A 21,520-nucleotide genomic window follows, 5' to 3' on the forward strand; every position below is an offset into this window, starting at 1 on the left:
CATGCAGACTCCACACAGACAGTCACCCGAGGCCGGAATTAAATCCAGGTCCCTGGCGCTGTGAGGCAGCAGTGCTAACCACTGTGCCACCATTCTGCCCGATCACTAGGCTGTTCGTTACTTTCGAGTGCACCTTTTAGGTGAAAATAACTTGCGTTGTAACTTGCTTGAAGTGAGGGCTGAAAAGGGTCCCTTAAGGCTTGATCATTGAGCATTTTTGTCTATATTTGGACTATGTTCCATATGTGTGCATATAGTCCGATTCTTGATTACACTTAGAACATTTGACCTTTGTTACCTCTATTTAGCAGTTGTAGATGAAGTGAGAATTACTGTCACTTCATCAATCTTCGCATATAGCTTGTATATTTTGCTTTTCACTTGTTTGGAATAAAAGGTACATCAGACTGTACTAAGACTTGTGTGTTGGTAACAATACTTCGACTAGAGTGTATTTCGAGATGTGAATCACTTACAAATTAATTTGGACTTTCCTTCTTCACAGTATTTCAGATATTTGTTGAAAGGAGCAGAATCACCAACACGCAACTCCAAGTCAAATAGGTGAGTCTGAGCGAGTTAATGGTGAACAAACACAATTTTCACCAACATCACAATTTCTACTAATATGATTCTTTGTTTTTACTTTGTTACTGAAGTGCTTTTTACTCCCGTTGAACTTATTTGTCTAAACATGCGATTATTTTTGTTCTTGCTATAAGTTGCTGAGAATTTGATTCACCACCCAACACATGTAAACTGTGCTAGTAAGATGAACCATTGTGACACCTTTTCAATGTAAAATAAATTCAGACAGATTTACATTTCAGCAATTCAGAATCAACAGCATTAAACTGATTTATACTCTGGGTTTTGAGCCAACTTTCAATGCAACAAAGTGGACATTATAATATGTTAAAATTATGTATTTTTTAACCCTGGCATTTTAGGATCTCACCATAGTCATTAGAAATGACCGATGTAAATTTTTTAGGTAACTATTGTTGATTGTACTCAGCAATGCTTCGTTATACCCTGAATTGACCCAGTTGATTGCTTTTAATTCAAAATATTTAATAATTTATATTAATTAGTTAAATAATGTGAGAAATTTATCTGGGTGCTGGACTTTCTGTGCATTTGAAAAAATATATTTATTTAGGGAACTAGAATCTTGAGTGTTTACTTGTGCTAATTGTCAAGCTGGCTGTAGTTCACAGCTCTGAAGAAGAGTCATATGACTCAGAACGTTAACTCTATTTCTCTCTTCACAGATGCTGCCAGACCAGCTGAGATTTTCCAGCATTTTCAGTTTTTGTTTCTGTAGTTCACAAATGCTTGACAGAATACCCCTTCAACACAAAAAACTGACTGTTGTATTTATGATCATACCTAACTAGTATACACCCTTTGTGCCTCTGTGGAAGCTGGTTAAATTTAATTGTCAGGACAGGTCTACCCTTGGTACAAGCTGTGAAAGCACTCTGTCATATCAGTTGGAGTGTCACTGAGCTCCTTGCATCAATACTTGATTTTGCTGGATCTGCTTCGACACAGTAACGCTAATACTCCATTAAGTTGCTATTAATTTCCTATATCCCTACCTCCTCAGGCCTGAAGAGAACTTTAGAACCATCTTCGCCAAATTCTTTGTGGCAGATTCTGGGATCCAATGCCTCTTGGGTCACTATCTATGTGGAGTCTACATGTTCTCCCCATGTCTGTGTGGGTTTCCTCCAGGCGCTCCGGTTTCCTCCCACAGTCCGAAAGATGGGCTGGTTTGGTGTATTGGCCACACTAAATTCTCCCTCAGTGTACCCAAACAAGCGCTGGAGTGTGGCAACTAGGGGATTTTCAGAATAATGTCATTGCAGTGTTAATGTAAGCCGCCTTGTGACACTAATAATATAAACTTTAAACTTCTGAACCTATACTTGGTTCCCTCATTCACTTTCATAATATATGGATCTTGCCTGAATTGATTGCTGATAACCTTTGAACCTCATTGGATCCCCGAACCATTTCTATGTAGATACAATTTGAAACAAAATAAAGGTTATAATAGGCAGAGAGAGAGTATGGGACACATAGATATGTCACCAATAACTCCCATTGATCTGTAGTAGCTAGCTTTCGAGCCCATAGAGTTAAGGTAACCTAAATGCAGGTTCCACTGCACACCTATGTTGTACTGTTCGTTACTTTCATTTGCACCTTATAGGTGAAAATAACTTGCGTTGTAACTTGCTTGAAGTAAGGGCTGAAAGGGTCCCTTAAGGCTTGATCAACATCAACATTAAAGTATTGAAGAGCAGATTATATAACTTTTTTTGAATACAAATATATACCAATTTACTTTGGGCTTTCTGTGACCATCAGAATTTAACGCACTCTATAACAAATGTTCCTCTGAATGGGACTAAAAATATAACAAATGATGCAAAATTAAAATCAAGATTAACTTGGTTTGCTCATTAATTGTATATTTTTTCATTGTTTCTGCTGGTATTGTTTTTTTGTCTCCATGTGTTTTATTCTGCGTGAACTGTAATTCCTTGTGCCTGTTGTTGCAGAAGTAGCCTGAATTTGGATGATTTTCGGTAAGTATACCTGCAGAATGTTGAGAACACCTGTTGCTCCTGTCTGCAATGCATCACGGCACCCCCATAGTCCAGATTGCATGCCACTTTTACAGAGCAGCTTTATGGAGCTTACACAAGCTTCTGCCTTTATAATGAGCTGAATTTTCCATGGCTCCCTGTTCGTGAGGTTTAATTTAGTTAAAAGTGATCTTTCAACTAAGCCTAGTCAGCAGCTTTCTGAAAATGTTTCAAATCTGTTTTTCCATTTGATTTTGCTTTCTACAGTAAAAAGATTATTGATCCATAGTAAGTTTAAAATAAATCTAAATATGCAGTTTAAAATATTGTTATCTGGTGCAAAAGAATGCAACATGCAGTAACTCAATGTGCATGAAAGTAAGCAGATCTGTGCACTTTACCATTAACCAAAAATTCAGACATATAGCAATAGTCCATAGATTAGTTTTACCAATCAGTTTTTGAATATATGACACTACCAGAACAAAACGAGCTGTGCTCTACTTTGTATCCTTATCTTAAGGTGCCACATGTTCAGTGATGGTTACACGCTCAATAAGTTTATATGTAAACCAGAACTACTGCAGCAGAAAAACATCTTTTTGTAAAGTAACCTATTCACTTGAGATTTAACCTGATTTTTGCTGTATTGAAGAGCAGATTATATAATATGAATCCATCTCATCAATTTAGCCCAATAATAGTGTCTGATATGATTTGCAAACTTGGAGGTGCTCCCTATATTTACTACTTGAAAGAGCTTTAAGCTTTTATGTAGCATTTGTAGAAATATAGAAGGTGACACTGTGATGTTGCCATGAAAATATAAATCAAATGGTGAGCAGTGAGCTCCACAATGGGTTTCAGAAAAAGACTCCAACATTCCAGAAAAGTCTCAGCTTGACCCCTGATCTGTATTGAGTTTGCATATCTCACCTGGAGCGATTTTATAGCTGACAGGCAGGGGTAGGAACAGGGCTCAACAACTGTTTCCTGCTATCACTTTAGTCAACTTGATGTCAATATAGAAGATTATAGATAATCGAATCCCTACCATGCCGAAGGAGGCCATTCAGCCCATTGAGTCTGCACCGACCACAGTCCCACTCGGGCCCTATTCCCGTATGGCAGTGGATGAACCACCACATCCTCTTTCGTTGCTGCTACTTGCTCAGTAAATGATGAAATTGGAGACTTGATCACAAGTAGTTAGCACTGCTGCCTCACAGCGCCAGGGACTCTGGTTCGATTCCCAGCTTGGGTCACTGTCTGTGCAGAGTCTGCACGTTCTCCCCGTGTCTGCGTGGGTTTCCCCAGGTGCTCTGGTTTCCTCCCACAGTCTGAAAAACATGCTGGTTAGGTGCATTGGCCATGCTAAATTTCCCTCTGTGTACCCGAACAGTCACCGGAGTGTGGCGACTAGGGGACTTTCACAGAAGCTACGTTGCAGTGTTAATGTAAGTCTACTTGTGACACTAATAAGCAATAAATAAATAAAGTGGTAGGAAGGATATTTAGTCCATAAAATACAAAGTCTGACCAACTGGTAAGGATCTGAATGTAGCATGGCAATCCAACTTTTATTTAACAGCTAAATTCCATAAAGATTAAATTCAGTTTCAGCTCATTTTAAGTTGCATATATAATATGGCAGGAAGTTCTGGTTTCAGGGATACAGTAAGTCAAACTTGCCAAGTGGTAGAATTAATGGTCAGCACCATAAAAATGACAAGCTTGTGAGTTCCCTATCAGCCAGCATTGTCTGAAGCTTGTGCACTAGTTAAAAACCTTGGGCAATAAGGAAGTGTAATCGGGGATCTTCGTCAGTAATTGAATGTACATTATTGGGTTGCCATTGTTGGTTTAAATCTGGCTGAATGTGACCATATTTGAATGAAAATAGTAGTTTATGTTCCTGTTACTGCTGCTCTATTTGGCTGGGGATAATTGCACTTGCCCAGTTCTGTTGTTCTCTATATCCAGTATTTGTCAGAAAATCACCTGCAATAGCTTCGCTTCTCTTCCTGCATAATTACCTCTCGTGTCCTCCATCTTCAAAAATACTTTTCACTGTATGCCAATAGTGTGTGACAATATGCCACTGTGTGACAAATCAAATTTTTAAAAATCCAAAAGTAAAGCATCAGTTTCCACACATATACTGACAACACAGAGCTCTACTGTAGCCATCTCTCTCGACCCCTTCACTGGAGAAATTTTTCTCAAACTAAAGAAACTAGAGAAAACTGTTGTCTTCAGACCCCAATGCAAACTTATTTCCTAGTGACTGACTTCATCCTGCTCACTGGTAACTGTTTGAAGCCAAACCAGATTGTATGCAACCTTGATGTTGTACTTGACCCTGAGATTCACTTCAACTAGATATACCTGTGACTCTTAAGATCACCTATTATCACCTATGAGCTTTGCTGGTTCAACCCCTATCCCTTTTCACCTTCTGCTGGACCTCTCATGATGCCTTCATTACATCTAGACTTGGCAATTCCTACAAATACCTGGCCCGGTCTCCCACTTTCTACCCTTTGTAAACTCTGCTGTCCATGTCCTAACTTGTACCAAGTCCCATTTACCCATCATTCCTTCGTTCAATGACTTGCACTGGCTCCAAATTAAGCAATGTTTTTTAAATTCTCGCCCTTGTTTTCAAATCCTTCCGTGGCTTCACCCCTATCTATCGCTTAATTGCATCCAACCTGAGAACTCTCATGTTTCTGGCCTCTCTTGCACCCTATTTTAGTAGCTCCACCATTGTGCCCTATGCTCTGGGATCCCTTCCCTAAGTCTTTGTCCCATTATCTCATTCCTGCTTTCAGACGCTCCTTAAAATCTACCACTTTGACCAAGTTTTTGATCTGCTGTAATATCTCCTGGTATGTCTCAGTGTGGAGTTATGTTTGATAACACTTCTGTGAAACGTCTAAGGGCATTTTGCTATCTTAAAAGTGCTGTATAAATACAAGTTGGTCAGAGGTTTTTAAGATGATTCGTTCTTGAAAAAATTCTTTTTTACTTTCTTGCTTTCATGATCACAATTTAGAATTGATTATTTCAGTAAATCTGGTTTAATTGAAAGTTAATTTTTCAGTGAAGATTCTCACTGACTTGGGCATAAAAATGGGGGATAAATTCATATTGTAATAAAGTTAGTAGAAACCTTACTAATAAGTCAAGAGTTCGTTGTAAAGGCAGAAAACATCGTAGTGTGAATTTTGTCCCCAGAGCAGTATGTGAATGAATGCAGAAACAAATGTCTGGCCTTAGAGCACTCCCATTAATGAATGCAAGTGCTAAAGCTAACATTTATTTGTTTTTCTTTCTACTGATTAATGCTGCCTATTGGATATGTTCTTTAAAAAAATTTGTGGGTTAGCACCAAACAGGAATTTAAACGGGGCACTGAATCTGGACCTCTAGGGCAAGCTGCCTCCGTGAATCAAGGGTCTTCATCAGCATCTGTTTTTCCTCATGTCCAGTCAATTCTAACACTTCCATCTGGCATTTTACCTTCTCTCCCTGCTGCTATAACGTAAGTCGGGGTCCATTCATACCATTTGCTTCTTTATAACATGCATGGATGTTTGTGTCAAACGTTTATCACGCCATTCATTAAAGCACACTGTATATTCTGTATTTTATTGGTTTATATTTAGGGTTTCATAACTGGCTTGCTTACATTGTTTGATAAATGGTTTGGCTAAGCTATAGGTTCTATTTGTTACTTTTCCAGTTTCATTTATGTAAATTGGCAGAAATGAATCAACTGAAAGATGGATCATGAATAGAAATACTGGGTCACAGATTAGAATGTAATCAATGAGGATTGATGCCTCACCTGAGAGGTATTCCTGAGATCGAAGGTCTAATTTAGCTCTGGACCAGTGGCAAGTGTACAGTGGAACTCTTGTTGCAAAAAGCTGGTTCAGAATCATGTAGCACAGGACGAGGTCTTCTGTTCATCATACCTGTGCTGAGGTTTTGAAAGCTTTCCAGTGAGTCTCACTCACCTACCCTTTCCCCTATAGCTCTTCAAATTTCTTTTCAAATAGATATTGAATTCTCTTTTCAAGGTTGCTATTGGATTGGCATACATCTCTTTTAGTCAGTGTATCCAAATCACAGCTCTGTGTTTAAAATTTTTTCTCTTGCCAAAGGTTCCATTGCTAGTTATCCCAAATCTATTTCCTGGGGATTTCAGCCTTCCTACCAGAGTTAGCTTATTTTCTGATATAATTCATTCTGATCAGTGTTATGACTGTGCCTTTAAGAAAATGATCTAAATCAAGTTCAATGTTAAAACCTGACTAATATAAATTTCTCTAACTCCCAAGTCATTTGGACATCTCTGAGGTCACTTCATGCAGAGGGAGTAGAATAATTTGTGTCCTGACTATAATGTGAAGTGCCAATTACTTGGAACTGCCAGGCTTACTTTGTGTTGGTGGCCAAATGGATTACTACAGCTCTCCAAGGAGGAAACACCAACCACAGGACTAGAATGTGCCTTGCTACAAATTCAGTGCCTAGATTCTGCCTGGTTATCAGTGGATATGTTTTGGTAAATTCCCTAAACAAGTATGTTAAACCAAAATGCAGTCCTGATCATAATTAAATTTTATCTTGTGTATCTTAACTTCAAATCCTGATCTAGACAAACATTGAAATGTTTGGTTGATATAAGAGTAATGTTACATTTCAAGGGATCTGTGTAATAGATGGCATCTGTGTAGTAGTTTATTCTTGTGCATTTAGTAAGTATACAGCCTTCATCGCCTCCATTTTCCATTCTGGTGATACTCATAAACAGAAATAAAAAGTTGATGTTTGTTTCAACATGCATGAAGTAGACATTTCAATTTTCATGTTGCAACAAAAATGCTTAAAGTTGCATCGTTTTTTACACAGAGGGTGGTGGGGGCCTGGAATGCGCTGCCAAGTAGGGTGGTGGAGGCAGGCACGCTGACATTGTTTAAGACTTGCCTGGATAGTCACATGAGCAGCCTGGGAATGGAGGGATACAAACGCTTGGTCCAGTTGGACCAAGGAGCGGCACAGGCTTGGAGGGCCGAAGGGCCTGTTTCCTGTGCTGTACTGTTCTTTGTTCTTTGTTTAATAAGTGCGTGTTTTCCCCTGAGGTTCATGGCACTTGTACCATTTTCCACATCATAGATTGTGGTATATTCCCCATTGCTGCCCTCATTATGAAAATGTTTTGTTTTGGCGTATGTTCACACATTACCTTGCACTGTAATGTTCTTCTCTTCCCTAAGTGTCTTTGAGTAGACTGTGTTAGCACATCTGATTTTAGTGGGCCTGTAGTAACAATAACAATTGTTGCAATAAACCTGTACAGTTATTCCAATGTATACTGTATAAGCAGTAATGGAGCTGAATGGCATTCTGTATCGTTGAATAAAAGCTAAATCACATTTAATCGTCAAAGGGTTACTGCATAGAGGCCTTTTGGTCTGTTTTTGTGCCAAAATTCTGCAGGACTGACTCATCTAGTCCTACTTCCCCATAGGCCTGCAAATTGTTTCTCCTTGGATAATTATCTAATTCCTTTATGAAAGCCATATCTGAATCTGCCTCTGCCACGCTCTCGGGCAGTGCATTCAGATCCTAACCACTCACTGCATAGAACATAGAACATAGAACATAGAACAGTACAGCACAGAACAGGCCCTTCGGCCCACGATGTTGTGCCGAGCTTTATCTGAAACCAAGATCAAGCTATCCCACTCCCTATCATCCTGGTGTGCTCCATGTGCCTATCCAATAACCGCTTAAATGTTTCTAAAGTGTCTGACTCCACTATCACTGCAGGCAGTCCATTCCACACCCCAACCACTCTCTGCGTAAAGAACCTACCTCTGATATCCGTCCTGTATCTCCCACCACGAACCCTATAGTTATGCCCCCTTGTAATAGCTCCATCCACCCGAGGAAATAGTCTTTGAACGTTCACTCTATCTATCCCCTTCATCATTTTATACACCTCTATTAAGTCTCCCCTCAGCCTCCTCCGCTCCAGAGAGAACAGCCCTAGCTCCCTCAACCTTTCCTCATATGACCTACCCTCCAAACCAGGCAGCATCCTGGTAAATCTCCTCTGCACTCTTTCCAGCGCTTCCACATCCTTCTTATAGTGAGGTGACCAGAACTGCACACAATATTCCAAATGTGGTCTCACCAAGGTCCTGTACATTTGCAGCATAACCCCATGGCTCTTAAACTCCAACCCCCTGTTAATAAAAGCTAACACACTATAGGCCTTCTTCACAGCTCTATCCACTTGAGTGGCAACCTTTAGAGATCTGTGGATATGGACCCCAAGATCTCTCTGTTCCTCCACAGTCTTCAGAACCCTACCTTTGACCCTGTAATCCACATTTAAATTAGTCCTACCAAAATGAATCACCTCACATTTATCAGGGTTAAACTCCATTTGCCATTTTTCAGCCCAGCTTTGCATCCTATCTATGTCTCTTTGCAGCCTACAACAGCCCTCCACCTCATCCACTACTCCACCAATCTTGGTGTCATCAGCAAATTTACTGATCCACCCTTCAGCCCCCTCCTCTAAGTCATTAATAAAAATCACAAAGAGCAGAGGACCAAGCACTGATCCCTGCGGCACACCGCTAGCAACCTGCCTCCAATCCGAAAATTTTCCATCGACCACCACCCTCTGTCTTCGGTCAGACAGCCAGTTACCTATCCAATCGGCCAACTTTCCCTCGATCCCACACCTCCTCACTTTCATCATAAGCCGACCATGGGGGACCTTATCAAACGCCTTACAAAAATCCATGTATATGACATCAACTGCCCTACCTTCATCAACACACTTAGTTACCTCCTCAAAAAATTCTATCAAATGGCATTTTCTCGTATTGCTTCTGGCTTTTTGTCTTTCACCATAAACCTGTCTCCTCCGGTTCTCGGTCGTTCTGCAAATAGGAGACATTTATTTTTATTTTTTCATGGGATGTGGGTGTCACTGGCAAAGCCAGCATCTGTTGCCTATCCTTAATTGCCCTTGAACCAAGTGGCTTCTTGGGCCATTTCAAGGGCAGTTAAAGGTCAATTATTGTGGGTTTGGAATCACATGTAGGTAATGGAAGGCAGATTTTGTGTTCCCTAAAGGATATTAGTGAGCTAGATGGGTTTTTATGACAATCGATACTGGCTTTATGGTCATTATTACTGAGATTGGCTTTTAATTCCAGATTTTTTTTGTTAATTGAATTTAAATTCCATCATGGTAGGATTTGAACCCAGAGCATTAACCTGGTACTCTGGATCACTTGTCTAATGGCATTACCATTATGCCACCATCTTCCCATCTACTCTGTCCAGACTCCTCATAATTTTGAACATTTATCAAATCTCCTCTCAACCTTCTCTTCTCCAAGGAGATCCAAGCTTCTCCAATCTATCTACGTAACTGAAGCCCTTCACCCCAGAACCATTATTCATGCTGTACCATCAAGATCATTGTTTGCTGATTATAGGCTGCTTGATGGGCTGTGTTAGTATGAAACTTAGTAAATTAATCTTTAAATCTTTTGTCTAAGTTCAGTGATTTGATCAACATAACATTTTTACATTTTTAGCAGTGTTCTAAACCAGATGAGCAGTATTTGTTTTTGAACTTGTAAATTGTGTGGAAGGAGGAGGAGACAGCAAACAAATGGAGTAATATTTACATTTATTTTGAAACTAAATTTACAGTGGGCATTATATAACCTTTTAAAGTTGCCATAACTCATTATGTTTACTTAGTTTGATTTGGGACCACTGTGTGAGGTGCCATCTTGTTCTGTAGCTCAAGAAGATTCCTGAGTTAAACCCCTGATTTAATTTAATTTAATAGTTTTTAATTGGGGTGTTGAGTTGTGGTGCGGTAGAATAATAATTAGGTGATACTAAACTGAGTTTCTAAACCAGTGCCTGAGACATTTGACTTGAGCGGATGGATGCCGTTAAATGAAGTTTCATCTATCAGATAAAATGATAGGCTGACTCGGTCTTTGCTACGTATCTTATATAAACAGAATATAGTCGAGCCAAGGCACGACCTCTTCATGCAGCACCATAACTTTAGTTGAATAATCCCTTAAACATTCAAAGCTCTCATTTATTTTGCCTCACACTGATTGTTTATAGGATTCTGTTGCCTTATATGGTGCATCACTCTCTCCAGTTTGTTTTATCCTCCGCGGTCTCAGCCACTCCCAGTCTTGATCTCTGGTATATGAATTGTGAAGCTGCTATTTTAATCATTCCTAAGGTTATCGGGCCTTTGTCTTCTGCTAATTTCGTTACGTACATATCATGTTTCCCAGCTGTCCTTTCTGTTCCTTTTTAACTTGACTCCCTCCTTCCCTCAGCTGAACATGAAATTCATGTCCATGCCCACAACTCCATCCATAGCCTTGTGACTTTTGCCATCCCCAATCTCCTGCAACCCTTGTCCCATCCACTGGTCCTACAGCGCTACACTTTTATTTTCAATGTTCTCTCTGCTCCACCATCAATGGCTACTCCTTCAGCTCCCTTTGTTTTAAACATTTAGAAACCTGTTCTTTAACAACTCTATCTTGTTGCTTCTCTCTCTACCTTCAAACCCCTCAAGGAAACCTCTTTGCTGATTGCATTTATCGTCTCCATATTCTCTCCTTTCTACATCATTTAGACTCACCGTTCATTTGAGTAGCAGCAAGCCAAATAGCCCCTGAACCTATTTCACCATTCAGTGAGCTCACGATTGATCTCTAATCAAATTCCATATACTTGCCCTTGTTCCATATCCCTTAATATCCTTGGATAACGTAAATCTCCGATTGATGGATTTTTAATTGTTCAAGCGTTAATTGCTGTTTGTTAATTTCACTCCTGATGGTCTGGCTCTATTTTTTAGATTCTGTTCCCCATTCTATCAGCCAAAACAATTTCTCTCTTTCTCCCTTATCTCTCACACTTAATCTCTTGAATATAGGAGACTCCGACTCCTGATTTCAATACAGAAAATTTAGACACGAAGTAGTGTATTTGGACCTTAGGACGAACAATAAGAAAGTTCAAAGGAACACTGATCCTAATAGTGTTCATGGGAGTGATGTTTAAGATTGCGAGACAACGAGCTTTTTTACTTGTTTGCTGTGCACATGTTGGTTCAACAATTGAAGCAATTATTGGTAGTTTAGGTGCTAATAGAAGTCTGGGTGGTATGGTGAAATGCTTCACCTGGGATTTAGTTTTGATTATTTGGCTTTGTTCTGTGACATGTCACTTGATGTACCATATGTTGCAACCAATTTCTAATACAAATAGTAAATTACAGGTTTGATGTAATATCTGATGATACCTATTTACAAACAGTATATAGCTGAATATTGCCCCCTTTAGAAGTTGTGTTCTTTTGTTCTTATAGCAATGAAAGATTGGTAATGTAAATTAGCATTTTTTTTTCTTGAAGGGTTACACAGTGTGAACTCTTGTGCTCTTCTGTACACCTCAACTTCATCCCAATATGCATCGCAGTTGTTGCTATGTAATATTCTGATTTCTAAGTGTCATTCTAATTATTGCATCAATTCTTTCAAAGAAAATAATCAAAATATAGATGTTCTTGAACCTTGCCATGTAACATTGGCATAGTTTGAGCTTGTTCCTCCTCGGTTTCACTGAAACCGATTCCACAATAGAATATGGTGCATGATTTAAACCAGTTCTTTTTCCCTTTTAAATAAATTTGGCAATAGTTAAGTAATTCTGTAGTCCAGCATGATGCATACTCAGAAGCAAATTGACTTTGCTCATTGTTTGAGCATAAAATTTATTGATTGTGTTGTCAGACCAGCCAATTTATAGGAAAGAAGTTATAACTCCGTGGGTCTTGGTATGTAGATTATTGGACACAATGTAGTTTTAAATGGCTAAGCGAGTTGCTTTTCTTCAATAAAATAACTAACCATGGTCACCAGGTGAAATCACTACATCTAACTCTGATAGGAGTATTGGACACATGAACATTAAGTTGTATGGGCAGAATTGAATTATTTCAGCAGAAGCTCTCTAAACTGTTCAGATTCTACATTTGCTTCCAAGTGTTCTGAATCTGCTCTCGTCAGTGAAAATTAACTTATCAATTTTATAATGAGTAAAGGTTGATAGTTTAACACATTGCATTTTCTCTCTTCACAGTTTGACTTGGTGATTATCTTATACCACTAGATCTGTAATAAAAATGCACAGGCAAAAGTATATCCAAATCCACCCAGCTGGTAAATTGTAGCCCTGATTCTTGTCTTTAAACAACTGTTGATAAGAATTGTAAATGGACAGATCAGAGTTACTCTTTATCTCTGACCATTGCATGAGCTAAACTTCATTGCACGGCATGTTCCACATTTACTTAATCAGTGCAATTTTAGTGTGTTTAAAGGGTTTATTGATCCATTTGTCTGCTGTCATTCAGGGGCTCCAATAAACGGGGAGAATCTTTTGGAATAAGTCGAATAGGCAGCAAGCTGAAAGGAGTTTTTAAAAGCACAACAATGGAAGGGGCTATGTTGCCTAACTATGGATTACCAGCAGGAGATGATGATCTTGTGAGTAACATTGAGCTATTCACACTGACCATGTTAGTTAAGCATGGTATAACAAGTTGTAGCTCCTTCAAAACTGTAAATATGCTTGGTTACAGCATGAAATTTGGGTTAAGCATCCATTGATGTCTGTACTGGAATTTGTTGCTGCCTTGTTTATCTCAGATTTTAGGTCAGAGTTGAAATCTAGGACCAATTTGTAGTCCAAGAACAAAGAAAATCACACCACAGGAATTTCGGCCCTCCGAGCCTGAACTGACCATGCTGCCCAACTGAACTAAAACTCCCTACCCTTCCGGGGACTGTATCCCTTTATTCCTATCCTATTCATGTATTTGTCAAGACTCCCCTTAAAAGTCACCATCTTATCTGCTTCCACTACCTCTCCCAGCAGCGCGTCCCAGGCACCCACCACCCTCTGTGTAAAAACAAAAACTTGCCTCATGCATCTCCTTTCAACCTTGATCCTCGCACCTTAAACCTATGCCCCCTAGTAATTGGCTCTTCCACCCTGGGTAAAAGCTTCTGACTATCCACTCTGTCCATGCCCCTCATAATCTTGTAGACTTCTATCAGGTCGCCCAGCAACCTCCATCGTTCCAGTGAGAACAAACCAAGATTCTCCAACCTCTCCTCATAGCTAATGCTCTCCATACCAGGCAAATCCTGATAAATCTTTTCTGTACTCTCTCCAAAGCCTCCACATCCTTCTGGTAGTGTGGTGACCAGAATTGAACACTATATTCCAAGTGCGGCCTAACTAAGGTTCCATAAAGCTGCAACATGACTTGCCAATTTTTAAACTCAATGCCCCGGCCGATAGTCATAGTTAAGTTCTGAGATTTTTGGCTGGCAACCTGGCATGGTTAACATGGAGGGAGGCAACACAAACTATGAAATCCATTTCAAAAAGTTGCACTTGTTTCTTTAATTATCTCAGCTCATCCTTGGTGTTAGATATATCTCTTGGGGCTAAAAAGATCAAGGGATATGAGGGGGAAGATGAGATCAGGATATTGATTTTGATCAGCCATGACTTGAAAGGCCGAATGGCTTACTCCTGCTTCTAGTTTCTATATTTCTACCCATTCTTTGAGACGGTTGGACATAGCATTCTCTCCAACATTTGTCTTCTACCCAGCTGTAAAAGACCCTCAGGCTTGGTTCCATTGCTATACAGTCGTGAGGGCACAGGAGGAGGTCGTTTAACCCATCAAGCCCATGCCAATTTTCAGTAGAGCAGTCCAAACAGCCCCATTCCCTTGCTCTATCCCCGTTGTCCTGTGACTTATTTCCCTCGAGCACCTTTCCAATTTGTTTTAGAAATCATTCTTCATCTCCATTTTTGCCACTCATAGGAAGTGAGTTCATAGAATCATAGAGTGCCTACAGTACAGAAGGAAGCCATTTGGCCCATCGGGTCTGCACCAACAACAATCTCGCCCAGGGCCTATCCCCGTAACCCCACATATTTATCCCTCTAACCTACGCATCCCAGGGAAATTTAGCATGGCCAGTGCACCTAACCCGCACATCTGTGGACTGTAGGAGAAAACTGGAGCACCCGGAAGAAACCCACACAGACACGGGGAGAATGTGCAAACTGCACACAGACAGTGACTCAAGCTGGGAATCGAACTCTGGTCCCTGGCGCTGTAATCAGGTATAGGTCATTCCCACCACTTTCACATTCGTGAATGTGGTTGTTTTAGGTAAGCAGCCTTTCTTCCCTTTGTCTCCTCAATCTTTTCATAACTTCGATTTTTCTAATATGTTGTACACACAGAGAAGTTGATGCTCTGTGATGACTGATCATCCTTGATATTGAACTCTGTCATCTCCATGAAAAGCTGTCATTTCATGTTGAGCTTTATTGCAGGTTGAAGAAGCAACGGTTGTGTCTGAGGATGATTTACTTGAAGAGTTGGCAATCACTCCCAATGCTCAGCGTAATCTCTCTGCATGGAAAATAAGCATTCCATTTCTAGACTTCTACTTTGACAGTAAAAAAGAGAAAGTCCCAGTCTTCTGTATTGAGGTGGATCGAAATGATGATGGATCAGGTAAGATAGCTGTGATTCCTTCACTCCTCCTTCCCATGCCCTATTCCATTTTTCTAATTATTCCTGGGATACAGTCTCATGAGTGTGGGAGCCTGTCTGTATCTCATCCAAGGAGCAGGGCTCCGAAAGCTAATGGCATTTGCTACCAAATAAACCTGTTGGACTTTAACCTGGTGTTGTTAAAACTCTTACTGTGCTCATCCAAATGACCATTCTTCACCTGTCACCTATATGATGAGTTTTAGGATGTGTAAAAATAGCATAGTTCAGTTGCCACGAGAGTTAGGGAGGGCAAAGACTGACCAAGTTTCTACTTATGACAGTTGATTTGTGTGAAGTAAAAGTACTGAGGAGGTGCAACAAGACTGGGCATTGTGAGTAGGGAAAGAAATGTACCTCTTTCTTCTTGTAACCAAAGACAGTTTTGACATGTCCAAGAGACCATCTTCATTGTACGAATTTAGATGCTGTTTAAGCAGTATGTAGCTTGCACAATGGGGGAAGCCAATAAATCTTCGGCAAACCAGAATTCTGGGGATTTCAGGCATATGAAGTGATTTCTATCAGGACAATAAAATGAATAGTTTCTTATCAGATGATGAAACAAAATAATGGGAGCTCAGTTTCCTGGGGTAGTTAAAGACCTGACCATGCTGTGATTGGGGAATGACTATATATGGACAAATTGAAGCCTTGTAACCATTCCATGAGGCAAAAAGACATTTCCATGATAGAAGTTCTGGCCGAGAGCAATGTTAATAAATCTTAATTTATGATAGTTTAAGAACAACATTGTAATACACAACCCTAGTTGGAATTGGATATGTGATTAAATAGCTTGTAATCTGTCTATTGAGAGAGGAAGGCACGCACACATATATAATATATATATATATATTATATAATATATATATACACACACACACACTTTTCAGGAAACTTTTTGAAAGTCAGGCCAGGAGGTAAGGTGTGGAGGTGTTTAGAGAGTGAGATCTATAGGCCAGGTGCATAGTGATAGGAAGGGGAAAAGTGAAGAGAATTACATCAGCCATTATTTGAGGGGTGTCAGTCTGCCAGATCTTTGCTTTCCAGTGCATCTTGAAATGTTTGGAAATACATTTTTCGGCAGTTGCTGGGTCCAAGCCCTTGAAGTTTTATTGGAGACTTGGCTGCAGTTTCTGAGGGGATTTAAATTGTTCTTGGCTTGAGAATCTCTAAGCCTGAATAGAGGCAGGCAGAAGTTGATTGCTGCCATCATTAAAGGACAGACAGGATTTCAGTTTGCTTTGTTGCAGTTTAAGCTGATAACCCATCAAACAGCTTTCCATTACCCACCCATGAAGAATGAGGGGATTGCAAGGCTGTTGGGAAAAGGAAAGAGTTCACTGCATAATTTCATGATTGAGTCATACATGTATATAAAGAACAAGCCATTATCTTCATTTTCTGTTAATTTCTAAGAGATTTGATCAAGAGAGTTTAATATTTAAATAGAATAAGTCAGATGTGATATAAATTGCAACACCATTTTTATTTATGGAGCTGTATTTATTTTGGTGTACATCAAAATGGAGTACAGTCAGTCCTTACGAGTGGGACTTGGCTAATCTTGTACTTTTCACTAGAAGCTGAAGGCTCTTAATTGCGCTGCTGTGTTATCCAATTAACATTCAATGGCATTACCATCGTTGAATCTCCACTATCAACATGCCATTGATCAGAAACTGAATGGGATTAGCCATATAAATACTGTGGCTACAAGAGCAGGTCAAAGGCTAGGAAACCTGTGGTGAATAACTCGCCTCTACTTCCCAAAGCCTGTCCATCATCCACAAAGCACAAGTCAGCAGTGTGATGGAATACTCCCCCCTTGCCTGGATGAGTGTAGCTCCAACAACACCCAAGAAGCTCAACACCATCCAGCGCAAAGTAGCCCACTTGATGGCACTCCATCCACAAATATTCATTCCCTCCACCATCGATGCACAGTGGCAGCAGTGTGTGCTACCTACAAGATGTTCTGAAAGAATTCACCAAGGTTCCTTAGATAGCATCTTCCAAAGCCATGACTGCTACCATCTCGAAGGACATGGAGCTTTGGGTTGAGAGAGAGATCTCCAGGGTAACTTGTAACAAAAGTCACTCCTGGATTAGAAATTGCCTGGCTGGGAAAGGGGAAAGGAAGCAAGTCTTACTAGTAAATGTTGCTTTGCTCTTGTTTACTAAAGTATTAAAACTTGAAATCTTGTGTGGTCTTTTCAATCAGTTACTGGGATTACATAGAAACATAGAAACATAGAACAGTACAGCACAGAACAGGCCCTGCGGCCCACGATGTTGTGCCGAGCTTTATCTGAAACCAAGATCAAGCTATCCCACTCCCTATCATCCTGGTGTGCTCCATGTGCCTATCCAATAACCGCTTAAATGTTCCTAAAGTGTCTGACTCCACTATCACTGCAGGCAGTCCATTCCACACCCCAACCACTCTCTGCGTAAAGAACCTACCTCTGATATCCTTCCTATATCTCCCACCACGAACCCTATAGTTATGCCCCCTTGTAATAGCTCCATCCACCCGAGGAAATAGTCTTTGAACGTTCACTCTATCTATCCTCTTCATCATTTTATAAACCTCTATTAAGTCTCCCCTCAGTCTCCTCCGCTCCAGAGAGAACAGCCCTAGCTCCCTCAACCTATTCAAATATCTTTTAAAAATGTTACTGGTCTCTCTGGGGATCATAACGAGTACTAGAAAATATAAACTTTAAGCTGTCCCCAGTTGCATTTCTGACTGTTAATCATGGGCGGCACGGTAGCACAGTGGTTAGCACTGCTGCTTCACAGCTCCAGGGGCCTGGGTTCGATTCCCGGCTTGGGTCACTGTCTGTGTGGAGTTTGCACATTCTCCTCGTGTCTGCGTGGGTTTCCTCCGGGTGCTCCGGTTTCCTCCCACAGTCCAAAGATGTGCGGGTTAGGTTGATTGGCCATGCTAAAAGTGCCCCTTAGTGTCCTGGGATGTGTAGATTAGAGGGATTAGTGGGTAAAATATGTGGGGATGTGGGGGTAGGGCCTGGGTGGGATTGTGGTCGGTGCAGACTCGATGGGCCGAATGGCCTCTTTCTGTACTGTAGGGTTTCTATGATTTCTATAAAGCTCCTAAGATCCTAGATCAAATTACCATGGCCAATCCACCTAATCTACACATCTTTGTCTGTGTTGAGTTTGCACGTTCTCCCCGTGTCTGCATGGGTTTACTCCGGGTGCTCCAGTTTCCTCCCACAGTCCAAAGGTGTGACCCGAGGCCGGAATTAAACCCGGGTCCCTAGCGCTGTGTGGCAGCAGTGCTAACCACTGTGCCACCGAGCCATTAATATGTTTATTTTCTGCTGCTGTTGATCCTTTGCCAGGCATGATTCCAGTCACTTGTGCTGCTGTGAGTATTAGGAACACCAATTCTGACTTCAATATCAAATTCAGCAACAAAACATTTAAAATATATTTTGGTAAACATTTTTGAGTGATACATAAACCTGCTTTAAATAATACACTCCCCTGTTGTGTGTTATTTTAATGGAGACAGCTAGCTTGACGTAACACAGTTTGATCCTGTGTTAATGGGAACTCTCAAATTCAGCACAGTTGCTATCCCTTGTTCCATATGGTCGCTTAATGTGAGTTGCAATTCCAAATTGATCGTCAGAACAGATTTGTTGCATTACAATTTGAAGCCAGCACAGTGAAAATATTGTGATTGTGATGGTAAATAACTACTGTTCGATGTTAAATAAGAAAACCTTTACAAAAATAGTAATTAACAGGATTAAAGAGGAGTTGCTGCAGAATTCCAAGTTGTGTGGAAAGTTAATTTTTGCTATTATAACTAATTTCTGTAGAAGATGCTGCACCATATAATTCCAGGGGGAATCAACTCCGTTTTTAAAATCTTAGGCACAGCTGATCATTTTGTTTGTGCTGGTGATGATATGCAAATCAATATTCCTCTTCCCCTGCAATAGGAAGATGAGAAACAATTATTTTAAATGTAGTCTTCACAGCATGTGGGCATCATTGGCTAGGCTGGCATTTATTGCCCATCCCTACATGTTATGAAGGAGGTGATGGTGAACCAGCTTCTTGAACTGCTGCAGTCCATGTTGTGTAAGTAAACCCACTGTGCTGTTGGGGGCAGAATTTCAGGATTTTGACCCAGTGACTGTGAAGGAATGCTGATATAGTCCCAAGTCAGTTTGGTTTTGTGGCGAACTTGCAGGTGGTGGTGTTTCCATGTATCTGTTGCCCTTGTCCTTCCAGATGGCAGAGGTTGGGGGTTCGGAAGTTTCTGTCAAGTCCAAAGATGTGCGGGTTAGGTTGATTGGCCAGGTTAAAAATTGTCCCTTAGAGTCCTGGGGTGCGTAGGTTAGAGGGATTAGCGGGTAAAATATGTGGGGGTAGGGCCTGGGTGGGATTGTGGTCGGTGCAGACTCGATGGGCCGAATGGCCTCCTTCTGCACTGTAGGGTTTCCATGTTCTATGAGTATGGTGAGTTGCTGCATTGCGTCCTCCTACTGTGTGTCGATGTTAGAGGGAATAAATATTTAAGGTGGTGAATAGGATGCCAGTGAAGCAGCTACTTTGTCCTGGATATTGTCCAGCTTTGAGTGTTGTTGGAGCTGCACTCATCCAGGTAAGTAGAGTGCATTCTGTCACAATCTTGAACTGAGCCTTGGAGATGGTGGACAGGTTTTGGAGAGTCAGGAACTGAGTTATGCTGCAGAATTCCCAACCTTTGACCTGCTCTTGTAGCCACGGTATTTACATGGCTTGTCCAGTTTAGTTTCTGCGTAGTGGTAACCGCCCCCTTCCCCCAGGATGTTGTTAGAGGGGGATTCAGCAATGATAATGCGTCATGGGGCGATGGTCAGATCAATTCTGTCTTGTTGGAGATGCACAGTAAGAAGTCTCTCAACACCAAGTTAAAGTCCAACATGTTTATTTGGCAGCACTAGCTTTCGGAGTCTCAGGCTTCTTCATCAGGTGAGTGAGGACTTGTGTTCACAAACAGGTCATATACAGATACAAACTCAATTTACAAGATAATGGTTGGAATGCGAGTCTTTACAGGTAATCCAAGTCTCAAAGGTACAGACAATGTGAGTGGAGAGAGGGTTAAGCACAGGTTAAAGAGATGTGTATTGTCTCCAGCCAGGACAGTTAGTGAGATTTTGCAAGTCCAGGCAAGTCGTGGGGGACCATCGAGCGGGGTGGAGAGTAGGTTGTAATCATTATTGGAGATGATCATTGTCTGGCACTTGTGTGGCAGGAATGTTAATTGTCCCTAAAAGCCCAAGCCTGAATGTTGTCCAGGGCTTGCTGCACATGGACATGGACTGCTTCAGTATCTGAGGAACTGCAAATGGTGCTGAACATTGTGCAATCAGCGGTGAACATCCTCACTCGACCTGATGATGGAGGGAAGGTCACTGATGAAGCAGCTGAACATGGTTGGGCCTAGGGCATTATACTGAGGAACTCCTGCAGTGATATCCCATGACTGAGATGATTGACTCCAACAACCACAACCATCTTCCTTTGTGAAGTATGACTCCAGCCAGTGGAGAGTTTCCCCTGATTCCCATTGACTTCAGTTTTCCTTATAATTGATAAATTCTTGATTTCTCGAGGAATTAAGGGCTATGGGGAGAGAGCGGGTAAATGGAGTTGAAATCAACCATGATTGAATGGTGGAGTGGACTCGATGGGCCGAATGGCCTTACTTCCGCTCCTATGTCTTATGGTCTTATGGTCTTATGGTCCTTGATGCTACAGTCAGTCAAATGCTGCCTTGATGTCAAGGACAATCCTCGCGTCTAGAGTTCAGCTCTTTAGTCCTTGACAGAACCAAGGTTGTAATGAGGTCAGGAGCTGAGTAGCCCTGGTGGAAACCAAACTGATTGTCAGTGGGCAGGTTTTAAACATTTTTTTAACTTCATACTTAAAGTTACAAAGCCAGTGTTCAGAATGCATCGGGCAAACCCAAATCCATTCTTTGCTTGCTTCAAAAACTAAATTCAAATTCTAGTTGAATCCAATTCATGGTGCCCCCAAGAGAGACAAACAAGATCCAATCTGAAGATAAGGCATTGCACCCCACCCTGGACTTAATCTGATGCTTGATCTTGGCAAAAGGCCACAGCTGCCACTTGAGAGCATCATTGATAAC

At 40.9% G+C, this 21,520-nt stretch overlaps 1 protein-coding gene across 7 annotated transcripts in view; it reads left to right on the forward strand.

Annotated features, from left to right (window-relative positions):
• snx14 (sorting nexin 14) overlaps positions 1-21,520 on the forward strand; it is a 175,243-nt gene that overhangs the window by 83,166 nt on the left and 70,557 nt on the right. For 4 of the 7 annotated variants that reach the window (XM_078230055.1, XM_078230061.1, XM_078230063.1 and 1 more), the window contains 4 exons: positions 506-564; positions 2,574-2,600; positions 13,105-13,237; positions 15,114-15,297. In XM_078230055.1, coding sequence (XP_078086181.1) covers positions 506-564; positions 2,574-2,600; positions 13,105-13,237; positions 15,114-15,297 — 403 coding nt within the window. The remainder of the gene's footprint in view (positions 1-505; positions 565-2,573; positions 2,601-13,104; positions 13,238-15,113; positions 15,298-21,520) is intronic. The other 3 variants (XM_078230059.1, XM_078230062.1, XM_078230060.1) reach the window with 1 other exon arrangement.

Source organism: Mustelus asterias, chromosome 15 (assembly GCF_964213995.1).
Source record: "Mustelus asterias chromosome 15, sMusAst1.hap1.1, whole genome shotgun sequence".
Lineage (NCBI taxonomy): Eukaryota > Metazoa > Chordata > Chondrichthyes > Carcharhiniformes > Triakidae > Mustelus > Mustelus asterias.